Below are 26,985 nucleotides of genomic sequence, written 5' to 3'. Positions count from 1 at the left end.
TGGGTTGAAGTCAATTCACATTATTTGCAGTTTTGATGCATTTTCATATCTAAAGTGTGTTTTTTTTTTTAGCCAAATTTTGCCATACGGATAAAGTGATTTGATTAATAATCACAATTCATTTGTTTTATGAAGATTGGAATTCTTTAGGCTGTGTTCACACTTTGAGTTCACACTTTGTCAGCATTTTTTTACACATTTTTACTGCATTTTAGCCTTTTTTTTGGCAACAATGTTTTATTATGTGCTGTATTCATCTAACACTATGTATCAGTCTCCTGTTATCCTTGTTTTGTTAATTATTTTTGTCTTTCTTTTGTAGCAAGATGAAGAGGATCAAGTCTTCAAGTCACCAGAGTTAGTTGGAATTGATTTTCGGGAACAGGTAAAATATACTATTTAAAGAAAATTTTCATTTGAGGGGGTTTAAAAAATAAATAAATAAATAACAATTAAAAAAATAAATAGATAAATAAATATAAAAAATAAATAAATAAATAAATATATATACATATATATGTAACTTAAAGGGACGGTCTCATAAAGACGGCCTTTTTATACAATCCAGCTGACTCCGGACAGCCACAATGATCCGCTGTTGTAGTCTGGGGAAGCCGCGTCTAGGTACATATCTGCTCTACAGCGACCCCTGCAGGGGAAATGTAGTATTACACTACCTGTACCTAACGAAGTCCTCAGGTGTTTTTTTTCTCATACCATGCACACTCCTCATCACTAGTCGTACAGCGCCATGTGATCACCTGTCTGACCCTCACAAAGTTACCGTACTAATGCTAGTATTCAGGATTCGGATTATTGGGCAGTCTAGATGGGCCAAATGGTTCTTATCTGCCGACACATTCTATGTTCTATGCAATGGAAAAGGTACAATACTGTAATACTCCTCCTATGAATAACACACTATACGACCACCATATACAAATAAATAAAATCCGTTTTATTTTATCCTCAATAACACAATATATAATATTAACCCCCTAAAGGGGTACTCCCACCCTAGACATCTTATCCCCTATCCCAAGCATAGGGGATAAGATGTCTGATCGCAGGGGTCCCGCCCCTGGGGACCCCCGCATTATTGCATGCGGCACCCACCTGGTTTTTCACCGGAACCGCTGGAGGGTCTGAGTCGCGACTCTGGGAACGCAACTCTGGGATCTCTGGGGTACTCCGCCGCTAGACATCTTAACCCCTATACCCGCGATCTTGGCTGCGGCACCCCAGGTGCACGGAGGGAACTTCGTTGCGTGTCGGATGACTGGCGATGCGGGACGGAGGCTCGTGACGCCACGGTCACGCCCCGCTTGTGACCTCATGCCCCCTCAATGCAAGTCTATGGGAGGGGGCGTGACTGCCGTCACGCCCCCTCCCATAGACTTGCATTGAGGGGACGGGCGTGATGTCACACGGGGGTGGAGTCCTGACATCACAGGCTTCCGTTCCCAGAGTCGCGACTTAGACCCTCCAGCGGTTCCGGTGAAAAACCAGGTGAGTGCCGCATGCAATAATTCGGGGGTCCCCAGCGGCGGGACCCCCGCGATCAGACATCTTATCCCCTATCCTTTGGATGTCCGGTCATGCTGGGAGTTGTAGTTTTGCAACATCTGGAGGTTCGCAGGTTGAAGACCACTATTGGGTTCAAAATCTTTATTTTTTTAGATTTTGCACCTATAAATTGGGTGCGTCTTATACGCCGGTGCGTCCTATAGGGCGAAAAGTACGGTATTATGTATAGGTTTGGGCGTTTTTTTGTTTCTTTATTTTTTTTTCTTGGGTGACAATATATGGTTTTATTGGGAAAGGGGTATTTTTTTTTTTTTACACTTTATTTAAAACCTTTTTTTTATTTTTTTACTTTTCACTTTTTACCTGTTATACTATGCTGCGGTACATCTGTACTGCAGCACAATATAACTGTCAGTGTACACAGTGTAGTACACAGACATTCAGCCTGTGAGATCCAGCCTATGGCTGGACCTCACAGGCCGCCATACTGGGCAGACAGGAGGCCATCAGCTTGCCTTCTGTTGCCATGGCAACCAACAGGATCCCGCGACCGCATCGTGGGATCACCGTTGGTGGACAGTGGGAGCCCCCTCCCCTTGTCAACCCCATGGATACCGTGATCCGGACTGATCATGGCATCTATGGGGTTAATGCTGCCGAGACCGTCATGATCCCTGTCTCTGCAGCAGCAGCTGGACCCTGGCTGTTATTGACAGCTGGGTCCTGCCGGTCATCTCCTGCAGCGCATCGCGCAGAGCAGGAGATCGCTAGGATTTTTGCATACGTCCAGTCGCGCTAACAAGCTAGCAGCTTGGATGTATGCGTACGTCCTGGGCGGAAAGTGGTTAAAGGAATTGTCCATGATTTGAAAAACACTACTTCTTTCTTACACAAACAGCACCACTCCTGTTCACAGGTTGGGTCCAGTACTGCAGCGCCATTTACTTCATTGGAGACGAGCTACAATACTAGACACAACAATAATCATAAAACAACTGCAACCAGTGTACTTCCATCTGTTGCAAAACTACAACTCCCAGCATGCCCAGACAGCCTTTTGGCTGTCTGGGCATGTTGGGAGTTGTAGTTTTGCAACAGAGGGAGGCACCCTGGTTAGGAAACACCACCCTAGTATGTACAGATGTGTCGATTGGGGGGGGGGGGGGGGGGGGTGTATATATATGTGTGGTGAACCAGGAGAGTTGTGGTATCTGGGGTGTTGCGGTAATGTAGGTGCAGGGTCTGGTGGTATTAACCCTTAGATTTTGTGACGCCAGGGTGGGGTTTCCTTAGTGTTAATGGTCCTACCGCCAACCGTCCCAGAAATGGTAGGGAAAATAACGGAATGTCCACAGCAGACTTTATGAATAAACAGAAGAACTTTGCTTGAAGATTTTATGCAACAGTCTTTATACATAACAGTCTCTTAAGAGGTAACCGGAATGCAGGTTCCTCACAGGCTTTGCTGGGACTTTGAAGCAATGAACTTTGATGCAGGCCACTGTGCTACTAATTATAATATTCTAGCTGGTAGTAGTCACACAGGATTTGATAGATTGAGCTTTGTAACTCACGGTTTAGTGGCTGCTGGTTCTTAGGCTTTGGCCTAGATGAATTGAGATTTCTGCTGAGATGTTTGTGCTTGCTTGATAGTCCGGTAGGAAGAGATAAGATAGTGAATTTACAGACTACAGCCCTTTATATAATAAGAAGCGGGACTAAGCTCATTGGTCAGCAAACCTGTAAGTCCTGAACCCAGTAAACTCTGGGTACATCACATGACCCTGGAAGGTCCTTAAGCAATTATACATTACAACTGTACATCAAGTGAACTGGGAGAGGTCCTATACATAGATAACCTATACATTTATATTATCTTTATATATTAAACAATATACAATTTATATGATGCGACCAGGGGTAAGCCCTGTAGGAGAGCCCTATGGGAATGAAGGGACTCTGGCTGAGGGTACTTTAGACAGGGACAGGACCGGGTCCTGTACCGGGACACCACATATATATATATATACTAAAACCTAATGTAATAGTGCCTAAATAAAGTGACCGCAAAGAAAAAAAAATATTCCTCCCAAGAATAGGCTGTAATGTAATGGTCCATATAACAAAAGTACACAAGAATAGTAAAAATGCATTAAAATAAAAAATTTAAACTATGCATCATATACACAATTTTTATATTCGGGTGCATATTGTGTAACAGTGGCACTTCAGTATTCCACCAATCCGATGTATTTAACAGGGATGCTTCATCTTGACTCACGATGTGTTTTTCACGGAACCTTCATCAGGGCCCCCAGCGTGTTTCGCACGAATGCTTCATCAGGGCTTCCAATGCGTTTTGCAAGGATACTTCGTCAGGGGTAATCTAGACAGACATTTCATATAGAGTAATAGTTTAAATAGCCTAACATGGCTCTTGTCTCTGAATAACTTTTCCTTAGTGATTTAGCCACTTCGATTTGCTGGTAGAACGGCTTTGGTTTCCATGTTGCCAGCTGAGTTTACTGATCCAATAACATTTGGCGGAATTGACCAACCTGCAACCAATCTTAGAGTTTTATTATGTCATTGATGACCACAATGTGACTATACAAGTTTCATTGTAGGAACAACCGGATGAAGACCTGACCCACATCACTGAGACCAAAGATCATGATGATGTTGATGATGGAGAGTTAACCCTGTGGTCTCCACAAGTTGACGTTGTCGAATTGGAAAAGGACAAACGGGGTCTTGGCTTCAGCATCTTGGACTATGAGGTAAGTGTCTCTGGATATGTAAATGAGCTATACAATGTTGCATATGTATCAAATTCTAGCATTTACATGGGTTGACCCCTAACCCCAGGGGTGAAATTAACAGAGGTTGTCCAAAGCAAACTACCTCTGCTTGTCCAAGTTGAATGAATGTTCTGTTTTTAATTGTTTGTTTTCTTCTAGGAATAGCGCCCCTCTTGCTCATGGCCAAATCTAGTATTGCAGTTTTCCCACATTCAAATGATTTGAGCTGGCCTTCAGTACTAGACGTGACCTATAGTCAAGAGTGGCGCTGTTTTCATTAGGCAAAGAGTAGCCGCAAAGAATAACTCTTACTCTGAGGCAGTGTTTCCCAACCAGTGTGCCTACAGTTGGCTGCCCGGGCATGCTGGGAGTTGTAATTTTGCAACAGCTGGAATCACACGGGTTGGGGAACACTGCTCTATATGATCCTGATGCTACATTGATTTCAAGGCAAATGGCTCAAGACATCTAATTACCTTGAAAAAAAAAAAATATATATATATATATTTTATTTATTTATTTATTTATTTTCCACTTCTTTTCTTATTTTTAATTATAGTCACAGCAATTTTTCATCTATTGTCACAAAAATCCAATGGTGCCTCCTTTTTTAATATATTTTTAAAGGGTCTTTCATATTTATGTAAATAAAGCTTAAAGAAAATGTATTATTTTTTTACAGATTAGAGCCACACGCAAGGTTTTAGTTTTTTCTCATGCATCGCATAATTTTATTTATTTTTACTGGTTAGCACCACATATTGAAACATTTGAAACTTTTTTGTTTCTATTATCTGATTTTTTTTTTTCAATTACATTTTTTGTTCATTATTATGTCTTTCTCTCGGGCTGTGGAGATTGCCCAGGAGTTTTAAATATCCTTCTGGACCCATGTCATGGTAAAGTATGATTTAACTGGCAGGCAGGTGCCAAAAATAGTTATTGTGAGGGCGAGAAGAGGGGAATCGGGCAGTGCGGGGGGAAAGAGGATTTTTTGCTGGCTGAGAGAAGAGTGAGGGCAATAGAAGACATCGGGGAGAGGGCAATAGAAGACATCGGGGAGAGGGCAATAGAAGACATCGGGGAGAGGGCAATAGAAGACATCGGGGAGAGGCAATAGAAGACATCGGGGAGAGGCAATAGAAGACATCGGGGAGAGGGCAATAGAAGACATCGGGGAGAGGGCAATAGAAGACATCGGGGAGAGGGCATGGCAGCGCTGCTGCAGTGTGGAGCCGATCACTCCTGGTGCTTCAGGAGAATTGGAAAGCTTAGTAGCACTCAAAATGCATACTAAGCAGCTTTTCCAAAGAGCTTCAATATGTCTGCGTTTCCAGACAGATATTCACTTCAGGAGGCTGAGAAAGCTGGGTGGCAGACATTGCACAGTGCAGGGCTCACAGTTCTCTACCAATGTTGTGCTGGGAGTTGTAATTTTGCAACATCAGGAGGGTCAATAGCTTGGGAACTACTATTCCATTTCTGGTTAAGTAGGGTTGGGGCTTAACAGGGTACTCCGCCCCTAGACTTCTTATCCCCTATCCAAAGGATAGGGGATAAGATATCTGATCGCTCGGACCCCAGCGATCTCGTTTGCGTGCCGCAAACGAGATCGCTCGGGTCCCAGCGATCAGATATCTTATCCCATATCATTTGGATAGGGGATAAGATGTCTAGGGGCGGAGTACCCTGTTAAGCCATCCGGTGCACGGTGCGAACTTCACTCCGTGCCGAATGACTGGTGATGCGGGGGGCGTAGGCTCGTGACTTCACTCCTCGTTCGTGCGACGGCCATGCCCCCTCAATGCAAATCTATAGGGATGTCACGTCACGAGCCTCTGGTGCTCCATCGCTGCACCTGACACTCTAAACAATTGCCGGGTGCAGCAGGGAGATCGCAAGGGTCTCCAAAGGATAGGGGATAAGATGTCTAGGAGCGGAGTACACCTTTAAGTCTTTGTGTTCTTCTGCAGACAAAGCAGAGGGGGGAGGCTCCTGCTGCAGTCTTCCTTTTGCCAGATACAGGGCAATTAGGAGGAGGAAGGAGGACATGACTGATCTCCTGGGAAAAATTGAGAAATTTTATTTTAGGTTTCAAAGTTTTAATTTTAATATAAAAAAAAATTGTATTACAAGGGAGAAAATTAGGGAAGAGTAAAACTGCAAAAATTGGATGCTTCTGTTACACCAAAGTCATGGCATAGTCTTAAAGGGGTATTCCAGGCCCAAACTTTTTTTTATATATCAACTGGCTCCGGAAAGTTAAACAGATTTGTAAATAACTTCTATTAAAAAAATCTTAATCCTTCCAATAGTTATTAGCTTCTGAAGTTGAGTTGCTGTTTTCTGTCTAACTGCTTTCTGATGACTCACGTCCCGGGAGCTGTGCAGCTCCTATGGGGATATTCTCCCATCATGCACAGCTCCCGGGACGTGACATCATTATTGAGCAGTTAGACAGAAAACTTCAGAAGCTAATAACTATTGGAAGGATTAAGATTTTTTAATAGAAGTAATTTACAAATCTGTTTAACTTTTCGGAGCCAGTTGAGATATATATATATATATATATAAAAAAGTTTTTGCCTGGAATACCCCTTTAATTTTAAAAGGGGTGTTCCAGGATTAAAATAACGGAGCGGATTTGTAAAAAAAAAAAAACACAAAATCCCTGTCCTCAGGTTATGTGGTATTAAAGCTCAGTTCTTGTGAATGGAGCCAAGCTGTAATACCACACACAACCTGAGGACAAGGGTGGCGCTGTTTATGGCAGAAATTAGGTTTTGTTTTTCTATTTCTGGCTAACCTTTTAAAATTTATAAACATTGACACACCTAAAGAGATGATAATATTAGAGGGCAAGGCAGTACGTCCCCTTTAAATCTCGCACATAAGATGCAAAATGCGCGTGTTATTGAATTAAAGCTTTTATCCATAAAGACCTTCGGATAATAATCGCCCCCTTTATCGTTACAAAGTTATGGAGTAAATTCAATGAGCAGGATTTGGCAATGATTGAAAGCTACACACAATAATTACTGATCACAATGACACCACAATGCCCGCATGAAACGTTCCCTTATTTTACTCATTGCTCCAGGACTTAATTTAGTCGGCGAGTAATTTCATATAATTGTCTCAATTTAAGGTAGAGAGATGAGATAGAGAACGCCTCACAATGCCTCATAACGCCGCGCACTACCTCTCCGCCGCTTTTCCCCTCGTCTCCCGTTCTGTCACTTTTATTTATTTATTTCCTCCGATCCTGACGTTAAAATAAATGTGATCTATCTGCTGCCAGTGGCTTTTTAAAGCATGACATTACATTTTAAAGTTATTGGCTATAAACATTCACGCAGGCAGCAAAGCCTCGGGGCGACAAATGGACCCCGCGCCCGATCGTTCATCTTGCAGAATTGTCTGATGTGCTGATCGCGTTCAAAATTGTTTGTGAACTTTACAGATATTCGTGTAATTATACCGGGGGCTGACGGGAGTAACTAAGGACGGGGGCTCAGCTGAGTGATGTTGTTCTGTATGACATATAACAACTATAATACTGGTCCCCCCTCTTATATACAAGAATATAACTACTGTAATACTGCCCCCTATATATACAAGAATATAACTACTATAATACTGCTCCTATATATAAGAATATAACTACTATAATACTGCTCCTATATACAAGAATATATCTACTATAATACTGCTCCTATATACAAGAATATAACTACTATAATACTGCTCCTATATACACGAATAGAACTACTATAATACTGCTCCTATATACAAGATTATAACTACTATAATACTGCCCCCTATATATACAAGAATATAACTACTATAATACTGCTCCTATATATAAGAATATAACTACTATAATACTGCTCCTATATACAAGAATATATCTACTATAATACTGCTCCTATATACAAGAATATAACTACTATAATACTGCTCCTATATACACGAATAGAACTACTATAATACTGCTCCTATATACAAGATTATAACTACTATAATACTGCTCCTATATACAAGAATATAACTACTATAATACTACTCCTATATACAAGAATATAACTACTATAATACTGCTCCTATATACAAGAATATAACTACTATAATACTGCTCCTATATACAAGACTAGAACTACTATAATACTGCCTCCTATATACAAGCATATAACTACTATAATACTGCTCCTATATACAAGAATATAACTACTATAATACTGCTCCTATATACAAGAATATAACTACTATAATACTGCTCCTATAAACAAGAATATAACTACTATAATACTGCCTCCTATATACAAGAATATAACTACTATAATACTGCCTCCTATATACAAGAATATAACTACTATAATACTGCTCCTATATACAAGAATATAACTACTATAATACTGCACCTATATACAAGAATATAACTACTATAATACTGCTCCTATATACAAGAATATAACTACTATAATACTGTCCTATATACACAAGAATATAACTACTATAATACTGCTCCTATATACAAGAATATAACTACTATAATACTGCTCCTATATACAAGAATATAACTACTATAATACTGCTGCTCTATATACAAGAATATAACTACTATAATACTGCCTCCTAAATAAAAGAATATAACTACTATAATACTGCTCCTACATACAAGAATATAACTACTATAATACTGCTCCTATATACAAGAATATAACTACTGTAATACTGCTCCTATATACAAGAATATAACAACTATAATACTGGTCCCCCCTCTTATGTTGGAAAATATAACTACTGTAATACTGCCCCCTATATATACAAGAATATATCTACTATAATACTGCCTCCTATACACAAGAATATAACTACTATAATACTACTCCTATATACAAGAATATAACTACTATAATACTGCTCCTATATACAAGAATATAACTACTATAATACTGCTCCCTATATACAAGAATATAACTACTATAATACTGTCTCCTATATACAAGAATATATCTACTATAATACTGCTCCTATATACAAGAATATAACTACTATAATACTGCTCCTATATACAAGAATATAACTACTATAAAACTGCTCCTATATACAAGAATATATCTACTATAATACTGCCCCTATATACAAGAATATAACTACAATAATACTGCCCCTATATACAAGAATATAACTACAATAATACTGCCCCTATATACAAGAATATAACTACTATAATACTGCTCCTATATACAAGAATATAACTACTATAATACTGCTCCTATATACAAGAATATAACTACTATAAAACTGCTCCTATATACAAGAATATATCTACTATAATACTGCCCCTTTATACAAGAATATAACTACAATAATACTGCCCCTATATACAAGAATATAACTACTATAATACTTCTCCTATATACAGGAATATAACTACTATAATACTGCTCCTATATACAAGAATATATCTACTATAATACTGCTCCTATATACAAGAATATAACAACTATAATACTGGTCCCCCCTCTTATGTTGGAAAATATAACTACTGTAATACTGCCCCCTATATATACAAGAATATATCTACTATAATACTGCCTCCTATACACAAGAATATAACTACTATAATACTGCTCCTATATACAGGAATATAACTACTATAATACTGCTCCTATATACAAGAATATATCTACTATAATACTGCTCCTATATACAAGAATATATCTACTATAATACTGCTCCTATATACAAGAGTATAACTACTATAATACTGCTCCTATATACAAGAATATAACTACTATAATACTGCTCCTATATACAAGAATATAACTACTATAATACTGCCCCTATATACAAGAATTTAACTACTATTATACTGCCTCCTATATACAAGAATATAACTACTATAATACTGCCCCCTATATGCAAGAATATAACTACTATAATACTGCCTCCTATATACAAGAATATAACTACTATAATACTGTTCCTATATACAAGAATATAACTACTATAATACTGTCTCCTATATACAAGGATATAACTACTATAATACTGCCCCCTATATACAAGAATATAACTACTATAATACTGCCTCCTATATACAAGAATATAACTACAATAATACTACTCCTATATACAAGAATATAACTACAATAATACTGCTCCTATATACAGGAATATAACTACTATAATACTGCTCCTATATACAAGAATATAACTACTATAATACTGCCCCCTATATACAAGAATATAACTACTATAATACTGCCCCCTATATATACAAGACTATAACTACTATAATACTGCTCCTATATACAAGAATATAACTACTATAATACTGCTCCTTTATACAAGAATATAACTACTATAATACTGCCCCCTATATACAAGAATATAACTACTATAATACTGCCCCCTATATATACAAGAATATAACTACTATAATACTGCCTCCTATATACAAGAATATAACTACTATAATACTGCTCCTATATACAAGAATATAACTACTATAATACTGCCCTATATACAAGAATATACCTACTATAATACTGCCTCCTATATACAAGACTATAACTACTATAATACTGCCCCCTATATACAAGAATATAACTACTATAATACTGCTCCTATATACAAGAATATAACTACTATAATACTGCTCCTATATACAAGAATATAACTACTATAATACTGCCTCCTATATACAAGAATATAACTACTATAATACTGCTCCTATATACAAGACTATAACTACTATAATACTGGTCCTATATACAAGAATATAACTACTATAATACTGCCTCCTATATACAAGAATATAACTACTATAATACTGCCTCCTATGTACAATAATATAACTGCATTACTATAATTTTCCCTCTTAAAGGGGTATTCCAGTTAATAATTGTATTTTATTAATAGTCCCCTCCTTCCTATTTATTTATTTTTTATTCAATTAACATCTATTAAAAATTATTACTCCTTTAACCATAACTACTTTGGTGAAATTTCATGAAAACGTTCATTCTGCAGACAGTGAGAGGGTAAGGGTTAAAGGGGTACTTCGCTGCTCATCGTTTGGAACAAACTGGTCCGAACGCTGGAGTCGGGAGCTCGTGACGTCATAGCCCCGCCCCCTCATAATGTCACGCCCCGCCCTTCAATGCAAGTCTATGGGAGGGGCGGGGCTATGATATCACAAGCTCCCGGCTCCAGCGTTCGGAACAGTTTGTTCCAAACACTGGGCAGCAGAGTACCCCTTTAATTCCCCTGTTTCTGCAGATGCATGAGCTGACACCCCCCTCGACACACACACATCTAAGCGCAGGACTCACTGCTATTCTACAACCCCCCAAATAGTGAGAGGCACCCCCCCCCCCATCACTTTAATGTACGTGTCCTATATATTAGCACTGAGAATGTCCCTGTCACACAGCCCTTCTGTATTAGGCCTTGTTCACACCTCGCATTTTTGTTGTGGTACCATCTCTGTAGCAATAAAAAACCACAACCTGGGAACGAAGCCTTTCACGTGCGTCTTTTTACTGCAGATTTTGCTACTAATCGACCGTGCAATCTGCAACAGAAAATCGTCAGCATATTTCCTTCCCGCTGCGAATTTTCTAGAGGCAGGTTATCAGCAGCAGATTGTCGACAGCGGAATCTCCACTGCTGAAAATCCGCCACAGACCCTCTATTGACTTCAATGGGGTCTGTGGCGGATTTTCCACAACGGAGATTTGGAGAGTGGGAAAGGAAATACACTTGTGTGAACGAGTACTTAGGGTAGGTTTACAGCGACATGCTGGGAGTTGTAGTTTTGCTACTTCTGGAGGGACCCTGGTTGGGAAACCCTGGCCTAGGGCAACACAAACACAAAATACTGTGATAGTGCCCCTCCAGAGACTAGACTCTGGATCCATCCCTGTATCTATCTTACTGTTTCCCAACCAGGGTGCCTCCAGCTGTGGCAAAACTAGAACTCCCAGCATGCCCAGACAGGTTGCACTAGCATGCTGGGAGTTGTAGTTTTGCTACAAATGGAGGTAACACTGATATATATATATCTATATATATCTCATTGTTTTCGAATCAGGTGGCCACCAGCTGTTGCAATACTACGACTCCCCTCCCAGCATGCCTGGTCAGGCAAATGTTGCACCAGCATGCTGGGAGTTGTAGTTTGCAAAAGCTAAAGAGTCAAATGAAATTATTTCCTAAATATGTCCACATGTGGGGTCTGTTAACAGACAACTCATTTATTGTTTTAAGTAGAGATGAGCGAACTTACAGTAAATTCGATTCGTCACGAACTTCTCGGCTCGGCAGTTGATGACTTTTCCTGCATAAATTAGTTCAGCTTTCCGGTGCTCCGGTGGGCTGGAAAAGGTGGATACAGTCCTAGGAGACTCTTTCCTAGGACTGTATCCACCTTTTCCAGCCCACCAGAGCACCTGAAGGCTGAACTAATTTATGCAGGAAAATCATCAACTGCCGAGCCGAGAAGTTCGTGACGAATCAAATTTACTGTAAGTTCGCTCATCTCTAGTTTTAAGGAACACAAATATACATTTAAATATATCGTATAAACGTGTGTATGTGTTTGTATATATAAATACACTATAGTAGCAATACAAAAAATGGTATATTTTTATATAGAATATAATATTCTATAATTATGGGCTGTCTACGGCAAATATTGGGCAGAAGGGCAAATTTACACATTTAGTAAACAACCATGGGGGAGATCTATCAAAACCTGTGGAGAGGCAAAGTTGCCCAGTTGCCCATAGCAACCAATCAGATCGCTTCTTTCATTTTGCAGAGGCCTCGTTAAAAATGAAAGCAGCGATCTGATTGGTTGCTATGGGCAACTGGGCAACTTTTCCTCTGCACAGGTTTTGATAAATCTTCCCCCATATTATTAGAATTGCAGATGAAAGCAGGATGGGAATGGTTGCTTAGTAACGCTCTGAGTGTTGGGGCTCAAGCGACTGGGGCAGGAAACGGCAGTTAGGAGGAAGTGAGCACAGAGCGGCAGCAAAGGATGCTGGGACCTGTAGTTTAAAGACAGCATGCATGGAAGGGAACAAGTAGGAGGGCAAAAAAGGTTTATTAGAGCCACATACAGGAGATAAAAAGGTCACAGTAGAATAATAGATGCAAGGCTAATGTCCTATGTTGATCTGAGCCTTTTATTTATTATTTTTTCCCATTCCTGGATAACCCCTTTAAATCTGGAGATGGTTAGCCATAGATATCAGTGAAGCTCAGAGTCCTCCAGGACCAAAAGGTCTCATGTTTTCCATGTTCTACACGTTGAGCGGTTTATGGCAGTTCACTGGTCACTTAAAGGAGTACTCCGGCCCTAAGACATCTTATCTCCTATCCAAAGGATAGGGGGATAAGATCCTTGATCGCGGGGGTCGCGCCGCTGGCCCCGTGTGACGTCACGCTCCGCCCCCTCAATGCAAGCCTATGGGAGGGGGCGTGACCACGCCCCCTCCCATAGGCTTGCATTGAGGGGGCGGTGCGTGACGTCACAAGGGGTGGAGCCTTGATGTCACGATACTCCTGCCCCATGATCGTGATTCATCAGACCTGGACCTGATGATAACGGGGTGCTGCATGAAAGATTGTGGGGGTCCACAGTGGCTGGACCCCCGCGATCAGGCATCTTGTCTCCTATCCTTTGGATGGGGGATAAGATACCTTAGGGCTGGAGTACCCCTTTAAGGTTTCGGCTGCAGGTGATTTAGTGATGGATTTGGCTGATTTCTGATCCCTTTCCCCACTTCTATAGTAACAGACGAGTCTTATACACAAGAAGCTGTCATTCCCTCGCCTCTCGCCTGTCTTTATGGTCTCTCTCTCTCTACCAGACGGCTGGATTCAATCAGAACTGTCGAGGTTCCTTCATTATTTTCACTTATTTTCAGAGTCATTCTTTAACAACGTCATGAAAAATAATGAATCTCCTAGAAAACGACCCCGAAATGTAACAGGCAAATTATTATTGATTTATATAAATATCATTATTTAATAGAGTGTGGAAAACGGACAGAAGACGAGAAGAGACGTGTGAGAGCAGGTGGGGGGGATAGAATGACAAAAATTGTAAGAAATAAAAAAGGAAAAAATCGGAGCGTTAGCGATGACCTGTTAAAGTATACCACAAAATATATAAATATAAAAAAAATAATGTAAATGAAAAAATAATTAGTTTTCCTTTTTATTTTACTCATTGTGCCCGCTGTAAGCTCATCATTTATTTATTGTATTTCTTTATTTTCTCTGTAGCCAGATCTGACCTATTTTAGCTCCATTTACATAAGAAAAACTACTTCTGGCGCACTCTGCGGGGCACTAAGACCCAGCAGGAAGTGATGTGGCCCCTTTTAAGCGCCATGTACTATATATAGTGGTCAGGAAGGCAGGGGTGGTCTTCTCTGTTCTGTCTCTGCCAGCTCTTCTCTATTGCAGCTGCAGACCTTGGGATTCCCCTTCCAGCTCTATCTGTATACTGCTGCTGTCTCTATGGGATCAGGATATATAGTAGTTATACACCTCCCCTCCAATTATATCTGTATACTGTTGCTATCTCTATGGAATCAGGATATATAGTAGTTATACCCCTCCCATCCAGCTCTATCTGTATACTGCTGCTGCAATTTCTACGGGATCAGTATATATAGTAGTTATACACCTCACCTCTAGCTCTATCTGTATACTGCTGCTATCTCTATGGGATCAGAATATATAGTAATTATACACCTCCTCTTCATCTCTTTCTGTATACTGCTGCTACCTCTATGTAATCAGGATAAATAGTAGTTATACACTTCCCTGTCAGCTCTCTCTGTATACTGCTGCTGTCTCTATGGGATCAGAATATATATAGTAGTTATGCCCCTCCCATCCAGCTCTGTATGTATACTGCTGCTATCTCTATAGGATCAGGGTATATAGTAGCTATAAAACTCTTCTCCAGCTCCATCTGTATACTGCTGCTATCTCTGTGGGATCAGGGTATATAGTAGCTATACAACTCCACTCCATCTCTATCTGTATACTGCTTCTGCTGTATGTATGGGATAAGTATATATTGTAGATATACACATCCCTTTCAGCTCCGTCTGTATACTGCTATCTCTACAGGATCAGAATATATGTTTTTTATACACCTCTCCTCCAGCTCTATCTGTATACTCCTACTGTAAATCCTTGCCTGTGTATCGGTCGGACATTTTTAGTCACTTGGTGGTTACACCTAATAGCCACACAGTGTGCAGGAATTTCTTAAAGGGGTACTCCGCTGGAAAACTTTTTTATTTATTTATTTATTTATTTTTTTTAAATAATGCCAGAAAGTTAAACAGATTTGTAAATTACTTCTATTAAAAAAAAATCTTAATCCTTTCAGTACTTTTTAGCAGCTGTATGCTACAGAGGAAATTCTTTACTTTTTGAATTTCTTTTATGTCTTGTCCACAGTGCTCTCTGCTGACACCTCTGTCCGTGTCAGGAACTGTCCAGAGTAGCATAGGTTTGCTATGGGGATTTTCTCCTGCTCTGGACAGTTCCTGATACGGGCATCAGGTGTCAGCAGAGAGCACTGTGGACAAGACAAAAAAGAAATTCAAAAAATAAAGATTTTCCTCTGCTAAAAAGTACTGGAAGGATTGATTTTGTTTTAATAGAAGTCATTTACAAATCTGTTTAACTTTCTGGCACCAGTTCATTTAAAAATAATAATAAATAAATAAATTAAAAAAGTTTACCCCTTTAAGCACCCCCTAGTGGCGGCCGCAGGCAGACAGAATGTTATGTTTTTATTTTATGTTTTTTTACAGGGGATTTGTATCGCTTTACCAGTAAAAACCAAGCTCTCGCTCCTATACAGATATTTAATGAAAACGTAACAATCACATTGTATCTTAAATACCATAAAGTCCCCCCCCGGATCAGTGCAAATATAAGATCACCCGACCGACTGTTGTAAGGCGGCACGTTCTGGTTAATATTCCTTCCTTGTCCTCGGAGCCAGTGATGCAGTGATGTCATGCGGGGCGATAGGCGGGCCGCGCCCTCAGATTTATTAGCCCCGATTACCATATTTGATAATATTTGAGATGTACGGGGAGCACTTTGCAAGAATTAAACTTTGCCGTAAAGATGTGCATTTGCAAAATTGCATATCCCCGCACGACGTATTGCCTCTGTGATTCCAGCACGTCACGCTGTTCTACGCAGCAAAGTGTAAGAAATGCTTTTAACTATCCCCCCATCAGCTCCCCTCCCCCCCTACAGCGGATGGATGTGCGGACCGGCGAGTGACTCGAGGGGTTAAGGTTACCGGTTCGAATAGACTTTTCCAATAACTATTGTATCTGAGCACCTGCCTAAAATCCTACATATTCAGTCGTATGCTAATGTGCGAATCCATTTCGAGTAGATTGAAGTATGAAGTTCTCCAGAAAACACTCATTCATTACTTACTAAATAGCGACCTCCTGGCCCGAATTACTGTCTTCTCCGGGAAAGTGGCGAGACGGAAAATTGCATTTTTTTTTTCTCCTTCCATCCTTCTTGGCATCCTCTGTTCCATCTATCTCACCTAGAATTAGAATTAAACATAGATTAAGCTTCATACATATTGGGACCTAATCCCCCCCCCCCCCCCCTTGTGTCTCAATCAGTCTCATATTTATTTAAAGGGGTTATCCAGGAAAATACTTTTTGTTATAGATCAACTGGCTCCAGAAAGTTAAACAGATTTGTAAATTACTTCTATTAAAAAATCTTAATCCTTTCAGTACTTATGAGCTTCTGAAGTTAAGGTTGTTCTTTTCTGTGCTCTCTGATGACACGTGTCTCGGGAACCGCCCAGTTTATAAGCAAATCCCCATAGCAAACCTCTTCTAAACTGGGCGTTTCCCGAGACACGTGTCATCAGAGAGCACTTAGACAGACAAGAACAACCTTAACTTCAGACGCTCATAAGTGCTGAAAGGATTAAGATTTTTTTAATAGAAGTAATTTACAAATCTGTTCACCTTCCTGGAGCCAGTTGATATATATAAAAAAAGTTTTTTCCTGGATAACCCCTTTAAAGGGATTAGACAGGCCTACTGCAGGGCTGGGGGGCGGAGCATGACACAAGGACAACTATTGAATTAGGGCTTCCCAAATTGTTAATAAAAAGGTATCATTTAGGGCAATGCTCTCTAAACTGTGGACCTACAGCTGTTGCAAAACTGCAACTCCCAGCATGCCCGGACAGCCGTTGGCTGTCCGGGCATGCTGTGAGTTGTAGATTTGCAAGAGCTAGAGGCACCCTGGTTGGGAAACACTGAATTAAGGATGTCCAGGCATGCTGGGAGATGGGGTTTTGCAACAGCTGGAGGTGCACTATTTGGTAGATACTGACCTTAGGCTTTCTAGGCATGCTGGGAGTTGCGGTTTTCAACAGCTGGAGTCATACTGGTTGAAAAACATTAGCCTAAGGCTGTCCGGGCATGCTGGAAGTTGTGTTTTTGCAACAGCTGGAGGCACACTGGTTGGGAAACACCAGCCTAAGGATGTCCAGGCATGCTGGGAGTTTTAGTTTTGGATCAGCTGGAGGCACACTAGTTGGTAGACACTGACCTTAGGCTCTCTGGGCAGGCTGGGCCTGCCCAAGACATTGTGCTGCCTGGGTCCAAGAGGGAAATGCTGCTCCCCCCCCCCCTCCAAAAAGAAATACTGTACCATTCCCCACATTAGGTAGGCAGCAGTTCCCCCACATAAGGTAGGCAGCAGTTCCCCCACATAAGGTAGGCAGCAGTTCCCCCACATAAGGTAGGCAGCAGTTCCCCCACATAAGGTAGGCAGCAGTTCCCCCACATAAGGTAGGCAGCAGTTCCCCCACATAAGGTAGGCAGCAGTTCCCCCACATCAGGTAGGCAGCAGTTCCCCCACATAAGGTAGGCAGCAGTTTCCCCACATAAGGTAGGCAGCAGTTTCCCCACATAAGGTAGGCAGCAGTTCCCCCACATAAGGTAGGCAGCAGTTCCCCCACATTAGGTAGACAGTAGTTGCTGACAACGCAGTCCCCTGGTGAGAGGTTTTTCACAGTTTCTTACCAATAGAAAAAGAAATGGGACCAACCAGGACAAGGGCCCCATAGCAGCCGCATGCTCTGCCACTATGGTTTTCCCCCCTGTATGAAGGACTCCCTTGTAGGTAGTTTTCAACCCCTGTATGTAGAACCTTCCTGTAGGTATCTTTCCTTCTGTATATAAGGCCCTTCTGTATATAGCTTGCCCCCTGTATATAGGGCCCCCTGTAGATAGCTGCTCCTTGTATAAAGGGCCCCCTATAGTTGGCTTACTGTATGTATTGCCCCCTGTAGATAGCTTGGCCCCTGAATATAGGGACCCCTCTGTAGATGACTTGCCCCCTGTATATAGGGCCCACTGTAGATAGCTTTCTTCGTGTTTGAAGGACTCTCTTCATGACACCCCCAAAGTAGAAAAAAAATAAATACATACTCTCCTCGGTTCCCCCGCAGTCATTGGCATCTTCTCCAGCTTATTTCTGAAACCACTAGAGGCCACAAGCAGCATCAATAGAGGTCAGGAGCCCCTGGATAGGACACATTATGATCCACAGGGGTCCTAGTTCATCCCATCGTCATCTTCCCCCACCAGACTGCCGCACCACACCTAACTGCTACAGACTCACAGATTATGCATTATAATCCGCACAGAACTGCACAAGCCAGGGATACTTAAAGGGGTTATCCAGGGAAAAAACTTTTTTTTTATATATCAACTGGCTCCAGAAAGTTAAACAGATTTGTAAATTACTTCTATTAAAAAATCTTAATCCTTTCAGTATTTATGAGCTGCTGAATTGAGTTGTTCTTTTCTGTCTAAGTCCTCTCTGATGACACCTGTCTCTGGAAACGCCCAGTTTAGAAGCAAATCCCCATAGCAAACCTCTTCTACTCTGTGCAGTTCCCAAGACAAGCAGAGATGTCAGCAGAGAGCACTGTTGCCAGACAGAAAACAACAACTCAACTTCAGCAGCTGATATTTATTGAAAGGATTAAGATTTTTTTTATAGAAGTAATTTACAAATCTATTTAACTTTCTGTAGCCAGTTGGGGAAAAAAAAGTTATTTTTCCTGGAATACCCCTTTACAGAGGCTAATGATTGGAACTTCACTTTAAACTTTCTAGGTCTAGCAGTCAAGTTCGCTGATCCAGAACAGTGGATTAGCAGTTACATAACATCTGCCCCCAAGTTTAGGCAGAATAGCGGGGTGAGTGCTTCTGTCTGTACCATTGTGCGTTCCATTACATCCCCCCTGCAGCCAACATCCTATCACAGCTGCAGGCAGAGGTTAAATGCTTGGTCATGTGATGGATAGATGTGGCGTAATTGTGGCGCCAAAGTAAACTACACAGCGGGGATCCAAAAACAATAATAACACAAATATGTAAAAAAATAATTAAAAAATTATGATCAAATGATTAAAAATATAAATAAAATAATAAGTATAAAAATATATATATATAATTTAAAAAAAAGCATAATAGAAATAAATAAATATAAAAAAATAAATAATCCTTGTTTTATGTCAATGAAGTAAAGGGCCGAGAAAATATGTAGCAATTTTTTTCAGTAAAAAAAATAAAAATAAAATTGGCAACAATAGTAATAATCCCGTAATGGTAGTAATAATAAGAGGATACATTCTTTGTGGTCTGGAACAGAAAATCCAATGAGACAGAAAGCCGCAATTCATTATTTACGGGGAGGTTGTTGTTAGTCTGGCAGGGAGCAGCGCAGCGCCGGCGGCCAGAAGTAGCCACGGGAGAACGCGCGTCCGCATATCAGGACCGTTATTAAACCGTCCTGTGTTCCTCTCCAGGTTGCTAGAAGGCCCGGACACGGTTTACTACGCCAGTGATGTCATCGCGACATTTGATAGAGATTTAGAAACTGCATGCTGGGAGTTGTAGTTGTGCAATATCTGGAGGGCCACAGTTTGGAGACCATTGCTATAGGTGGTCTCCAAACTGTTGACTACAGATGATGCAAAACTACTACTCCCAGCATGCCCGGACAGCCATTGGCTGTCCGGGCACGCTGGGAGTGGTAGTTGTACAACTGGGGGATGCTGGTAGTTGTAGTGTTGGAACATTTGGAGGGCCACAGTTTGGAGACCATTGATATAGGTGGTCTCCAACCTGTTGACTACATATGATGCAAAACTACTACTCCCAACATGCCCGGATAGCCGTTGGCTGTCCGGGCATGCTGGGAGTGGTAGTTGTACAACTGGAGGATGCTGGTAGTTGTAGTGTTGGAACATTTGGAGGGCCACAGTTTGGAGACCATTGATATAGGTGGTCTCCAACCTGTTGACTACATATGATGCAAAACTACTACTCCCAGCATGCCTGGACAGCCGTTGGCTGTCCGGGCATGCTGGGAGTGGTAGTTTTACAACTGGGGGATGCTGGTAGTTGTAGTGTTGGAACATTTGGAGGGCCACAGTTTGGAGACCATTGATATAGGTGGTCTCCAACCTGTTGACCACAGATGATGCAAAACTACTACTCCCAGCATGCCCGGCTGGGAGTGGTAGTTGTACAACTGGAGGATGCTGGTAGTTGTAGTGTTGGAACATTTGGAGGGCCACAGTTTGGAGACCATTGATATAGGTGGTCTCCAAACTGTTGACTACAGATGTTGCAAAACTACTACTACCAGCATGGCCGGACAGCCAACGGCTTTCCGGGTATGCTGGGAGTGGTAGTTGTACAACTGGTGGATGCTGGTAGTTGTAGCGTTGGAACATTTGGAGGGCCACAGTTTGGGAACCACTGGTGTAGGGGGTCTCTAAACTGTGGACTACAAATGGTGCAAAACTATTACTCCCAGCATGGGAGCTGTCCCGACATGCTGGGAGTGGTAGTTTTGCAACTGGAGCTGCTGGGAGTTGTAGTGTTGGAACATCTGGAGGGCCACTTCTGTTTGGAAGTCACTTGTTTTGGTGGTCTCCATACTTTGGACTAAAGATGTTACAAAACTACTACTTCCAGCATGCCCATTCTGGGAGTGGTAGTTGTGCAACTGGAGCATGCTGGGAGTTGTAGTGTTGGAACACACAGCCACAATTTGGAGACCACTGGTAGAGTTGGTCTCTAAACTGTGGACTACAAATAGTGCAAAACTATTACTCCCAGCATGGGAGCTGTCCCGACATGCTGGGAGTGGTAGTTTTGCAACTGGAGCTGCTGGGAGTTGTAGTGTTGGAACATCTGGAGGGCCACTTCTGTTTGGAAGTCACTTGTTTTGGTGGTCTCCATACTTTGGACTAAAGATGTTACAAAACTACTACTTCCAGCATGCCCATTCTGGGAGTGGTAGTTGTGCAACTGGAGCATGCTGGGAGTTGTAGTGTTGGAACACACAGCCACAATTTGGAGACCACTGGTAGAGTTGGTCTCTAAACTGTGGACTACAAATAGTGCAAAACTATTACTCCCAGCATGCCAGGACAGCCAATGGTGAGGGTGGTAGCATGCTGGGGGTGGTAGTTTTGCAGCTGGAGCATGCAGGGAGTTGTAGTTGTGCAACATCTGGAGGGCCACTGTTTGGAGACCAGTGGTTTATGTGGGTACAGATGTTGAAAAACTACTACTCCCAGAATGCACAGACAGCTAACAGCCCCCCTGTGATCTCTGCCGTCTGGGTGGATACAGCACAGGAGACAGCGGTGGGGACTGTGTGTATTTTGGAGGACGATCCACCTTATTGGAAACCTTCAATGTGTGAGCGGATGTAGGATACATCTACAGCGCCATCAGCTCCTCTATAATTCACTTCTGCCTTATGGTTTTATGAATTGCTTTAGCCTTAATGTGAACCCGGGCTGCTGAGCCGAGAGCGATCGCAGAGCATTGCCCACCCTGGAGTTAATGTGAACCCGGGCTGCTGAGCCGAGAGCGATCGCAGAGCATTGCCCACCCTGGAGTTAATGTGAACCCGGGCTGCTGAGCCGAGAGCGATCGCAGAGCATTGCCCACCCTGGAGTTAATGTGAACCCGGGCTGCTGAGCCGAGAGCGATCGCAGAGCATTGCCCACCCTGGAGTTAATGTGAACCCGGGCTGCTGAGCCGAGAGCGATCGCAGAGCATTGCCCACCCTGGAGTTAATGTGAACCCGGGCTGCTGAGCCGAGAGCGATCGCAGAGCATTGCCCACCTTGGAGTAAATGTGAACCCGGGCTGCTGAGCCGAGAGCGATCGCAGAGCATTGCCTACCCTGGAGTTAATGTGAACCCGGGCTGCCGAGCCGAGAGCGATCGCAGAGCATTGCCCACCCTGGAGTTAATGTGAACCCGGGCTGCTGAGCCGAGAGCGATCGCAGAGCATTGCCCACCCTGGAGTTAATGTGAACCCGGGCTGCTGAGCCGAGAGCGATCGCAGAGCATTGCCCACCCTGGAGTTAATGTGAACACGGGCTGCTGAGCTGAGAACGATCGCAGAGCATTGCCCACCCTGGAGTGAATGTGAACCCGGGCTGCTGAGCCGAGAGCGATCGCAGAGCATTGCCCTCCCTGGAGTATTTCTGAGGGGTGCAGGAAGGAAGGAATCATGGAGGCATCTGGATTGGGGGCCATAATGGCATAAAAGAAGCGGTGTGCTATGTGTTGTATACTTTAGGAGCAACAACCCCTTCCCTCCATATCCGCAATTGTGCCCCCCCATATCAATAGTGACCCCCCCCATATCCCAGCCATAGTGATCCCCTATATAAGCTATAGCGACCCCCCCCAAATCAGCCTTAGTGACCCCCCTATATCAGCTATAGTGATCCCCTATATCAACCTTAGTGACCCCTATATCAGCCTTAGTGACCCCTATATCAGCCATAGTGATCCCCTATATCAGCCATAGTGACCCCCTATATCAGCCATAGTGATCCCCTATATCAGCCATAGTGACCCCCTATATCAGCCATAGTGACCCCCTATATCAGCCATAGTGACCCCCTATATCAGCCTTAGTGACCCCCTATATCAGCCTTAGTGACCCCCTATATCAGCCATAGTGATCCCCTATATCAGCCATAGTGATCCCCTATATCAGCCATAGTGATCCCCTATATCAGCCATAGTGATCCCCTATATCAGCCATAGTGACCCCCTATATCAGCCTTAGTGATCCCCTATATCAACCTTAGTGACCCCTATATCAGCCATAGTGATCCCCTATATCAGACTTAGTGACCCCCTATATCAGCCTTAGTGACCCCCTATATCAGCCTTAGTGACCCCCTATATCAGCCTTAGTGACCCCCTATATCAGCCATAGTGACCCCCTATATCAGCCTTAGTGACCCCCCTATATCAGCCATAGTGATCCCCTATATCAGCCTTAGTGATCCGCTATATCAGCCTTAGTGACCCCCTATATCAGCCATACTGATCCCCTATATCAGCCTTAGTGACCCCCTATATCAGCCTTAGTGACCCCCTATATCAGCCTTAGTGATCCGCTATATCAGCCTTAGTGATCCCCTATATCAGCCTTAGTGACCCCCTATATCAGCCATAGTGACCCCCTATATCAGCCATAGTGACCCCCTATATCAGCCATAGTGACCCCCTATATCAGCCTTAGTGACCCCCTATATCAGCCATAGTGACCCCCTATATCAGCCTTAGTGATCCCCTATATCAGCCTTAGTGACCCCCTATATCAGCCATAGTGACCCCCTATATCAGCCATAGTGACCCCCCCTATATCAGCCATAGTGACCCCCCTATATCAGCCTTAGTGACCCCCTATATCAGCCATAGTGACCCCCTATATCCACATTAGTGACCCCCTATATCAGCCTTAGTGATCCCCTATATCAGCCTTAGTGATCCCCTATATCAGCCTTAGTGACCCCCTATATCAGCCTTAGTGACCCCTATATCAGCCATAGTGACCCCCTATATCAGCCATAGTGACCCCCCTATATCAGCCTTAGTGACCCCCTATATCAGCCATAGTGATCCCCTATATCAGCCTTAGTGACCCCTATATCAGCCATAGTGACCCCCCATATCAGCCTTAGTGACCCCCAATATCAGCCATAGTGACCCCCTATATCAACCATAGTGACCCCTCCCCCTATAACAGTCATATTGACCCCTCCCCCTATAACAGTCATATTGACCCCTCCCCCTATAACAGTCATATTGACCCCTCCCCCTATAACAGTCATATTGACCCCTCCCCCTATAACAGTCATATTGACCCCTCCCCCTATAACAGTCATATTGACCCCTCCCCCTATAACAGTCATATTGACCCCTCCCCCTATAACAGTCATATTGACCCCTCCCCCTATAACAGTCATATTGACCCCTCCCCCTATAACAGTCATATTGACCCCTCCCCCTATAACAGTCATATTGACCCCTCCCCCTATAAGTCATATTGACCCCTCCCCCTATAACAGCCATATTGACCCCTCCCCCTATAACAGCTATACAGACTTCCCTCCTATTGTCTCTGAATGATAAGGGTTAATAGCGGGGGACTCTATATTGGGACACACCATTATTATCTTCTGGGGGGAACTGAGGTAGACTAATGAGGATAAGGTTTTGAAAAAAAACAATTATAAATAATTTAAGTTTCTAGGAAAGCTGGGAGGGGGTGGAATCATTCAACTTTCCTAGAGTCGTGAAGGACAAATCTGTCTGGGTAAACAAAAATCTTGGAATAGAGAGAGATGTCATTGCTTTAATTCCGTTCTGGAACTAAGAACAGCTGGGTCAACACTGTAAGAGTGTAGGATAACAATCTATATAGCTATTACAGCTTGCTTGGGGGGTCATCCAGCTTTCCCTAAGTCCTGAACAGTTGTATAGTGATCTTTGAGTGGTGGGATATGCCATGGTTTATGTAGGAGAATTATCGTTCTGGAAAAGCTGGGTGAACCCCCTATGGGATGTGGTTTTGGTTCAGTTTCTCCCCGTGTAGGCACCAGCACATACCAGGGTCAATTATTTTAGCGCGGTGTTTATTGTCCTCGCCGTCTCTATCGCCCGGCGTGCCTCACATTCCAGCTGTGCTCCCATTTCTCTGCTTTTGGGAGGGATCCAGGGGAGGAACACTCCTCTCTATGGAGGGAATTACATTAGATTGTATTAGAGGTGCAACAATTGGGCATTGGCCAGGGGGTCATGGGGGGCTCTGTATATAGACCTGGGGGCTCCTCTGTATACACTAGGGGGCTCTGTATACAGACCTGGGGGCTCCTCTGTATACACTAGGGGGCTCTGTATACAGACCTGGGGGCTCCTCTGTATACACTAGGGGGCTCTGTATACAGACCTGGGGGCTCCTCTGTATACACTAGGGGGCTCTGTATATAGACCTGGGGGCTCCTCTGTAGACACTAGGGGGCTCTGTATATAGACCTGGGGGCTCCTCTGTATACACTAGGGGGCTCTGTATATAGACCTGGGGGCTCCTCTGTATACAGACCTGGGGGCTCCTCTGTATACACTAGGGGGCTCTGTATATAGACCTGGGGGCTCCTCTGTATACAGACCTGGGGGCTCCTCTGTAGACACTAGGGGGCTCTGTTCTACTTACATTTAGCTAAAAACAAGGCTAAATAATTAGGAGCGCAGGAGCTCCCAACATTCTTCTTTCATTTCCAACCATTTGCACTCCCTGCAGCGCAGAGCATTTCAGCAGAGGTGTGTGGTGATGGTATGGAGGACAGAGCTGGATGTGACTGGGGCAGAGTCATGATACAAGGAGGGGAATGGACTCAGTTTTGGGGGTAAGGGTCACAGAGTTAGTTAGAAGGATCAGCACAGAGTATTTCAGAGTAGTGTATTGATCTTGTATAGGGCAGTAATTTTTAGACTCGTGCCATTATAGTTTGGCCAGAGTAGTTTGAACTACAACTCCCAGCATGCCTGGGCATTCTTAGGTCAGGGTTTTCCCAACCAGTGTGGCTCCCACTGTTGGAAAACTACAACTCCCAGCATGCCTGGACACCCTTAGGCCAGTGCTTCCCAACCAGGGTGCCTCCAGCTGGTGCAAAACTAAAAATCCCAGCATGCCCAGACACCCTTAGGCCTTTGTTTCCTTACAGTGCCTCCAGCTGTTGCAAAACTACAACTCCCAGGATGCCTGCACATCCTTAGGCCAGTGTTTCTCAACCAGGGTGCCTTCAGCTGTTGCAAAACTACAACTCCCAGCATGCTCAGACACCCTTAGGCCTTTATTCCCAACCAGGGTGCCTCCAGCTTTTGCAAAACTACAACTCCCAGCATGCCCGGACACCCTTAGGCCTTTGTTTCCCAACCAATGTGCCTCCAGCTGTTGCAAAACAACAACTCCCAGCATGCATGGGCATCCTTAGGCCTTTGTTTCCCAACCAGCGTGCCTCCAGCTGTTGCAAAACTACATCTTCGAGCATGCCCAGACACCCTTAGGCCTTTGTTTCCCAACCAGTTTGGCTCTCACTGTTGCAAAACTACAACTCCCAGCATGCCCGCACATTCTTAGGCCTTTGTTTCCAAACCAGGGTGCCTCCAGCTGTTGCAAAACTACAACTCCCAGCATGCCCGCACA

General features: G+C 42.9%; 1 protein-coding gene and 1 long non-coding RNA gene across 7 annotated transcripts in view; one reads left to right on the top strand and one right to left on the bottom strand.

Moving 5' to 3' along the window:
• PATJ (PATJ crumbs cell polarity complex component) overlaps positions 1–26,985 on the top strand; it is a 292,499-nt gene that overhangs the window by 71,907 nt on the left and 193,607 nt on the right. For all 5 annotated transcript variants that reach the window (XM_056532909.1, XM_056532907.1, XM_056532910.1 and 2 more), the window contains exons 17-18: positions 323–385; positions 4,155–4,307. In XM_056532909.1, coding sequence (XP_056388884.1) covers positions 323–385; positions 4,155–4,307 — 216 coding nt within the window. The remainder of the gene's footprint in view (positions 1–322; positions 386–4,154; positions 4,308–26,985) is intronic.
• On the bottom strand, positions 3,629–25,460 carry LOC130283432 (uncharacterized). 2 transcript variants are annotated; one of them, XR_008846696.1, is made up of 3 exons: positions 25,389–25,460; positions 16,836–16,953; positions 3,629–3,913 (listed from the first exon to the last, which is right to left on the bottom strand). It is a non-coding gene; the product is annotated as an uncharacterized LOC130283432 (long non-coding RNA). The 2 variants fall into 2 exon arrangements; XR_008846697.1 differs by lacking the exon at positions 3,629–3,913 and adding an exon at positions 14,743–14,871.

This window comes from Hyla sarda, chromosome 7 (assembly GCF_029499605.1).
Source record: "Hyla sarda isolate aHylSar1 chromosome 7, aHylSar1.hap1, whole genome shotgun sequence".
Classification (NCBI taxonomy): domain Eukaryota; kingdom Metazoa; phylum Chordata; class Amphibia; order Anura; family Hylidae; genus Hyla; species Hyla sarda.
Note: the sequence above shows the minus strand (reverse complement) of the source record. Positions and strands in the feature narration are given on the sequence as shown.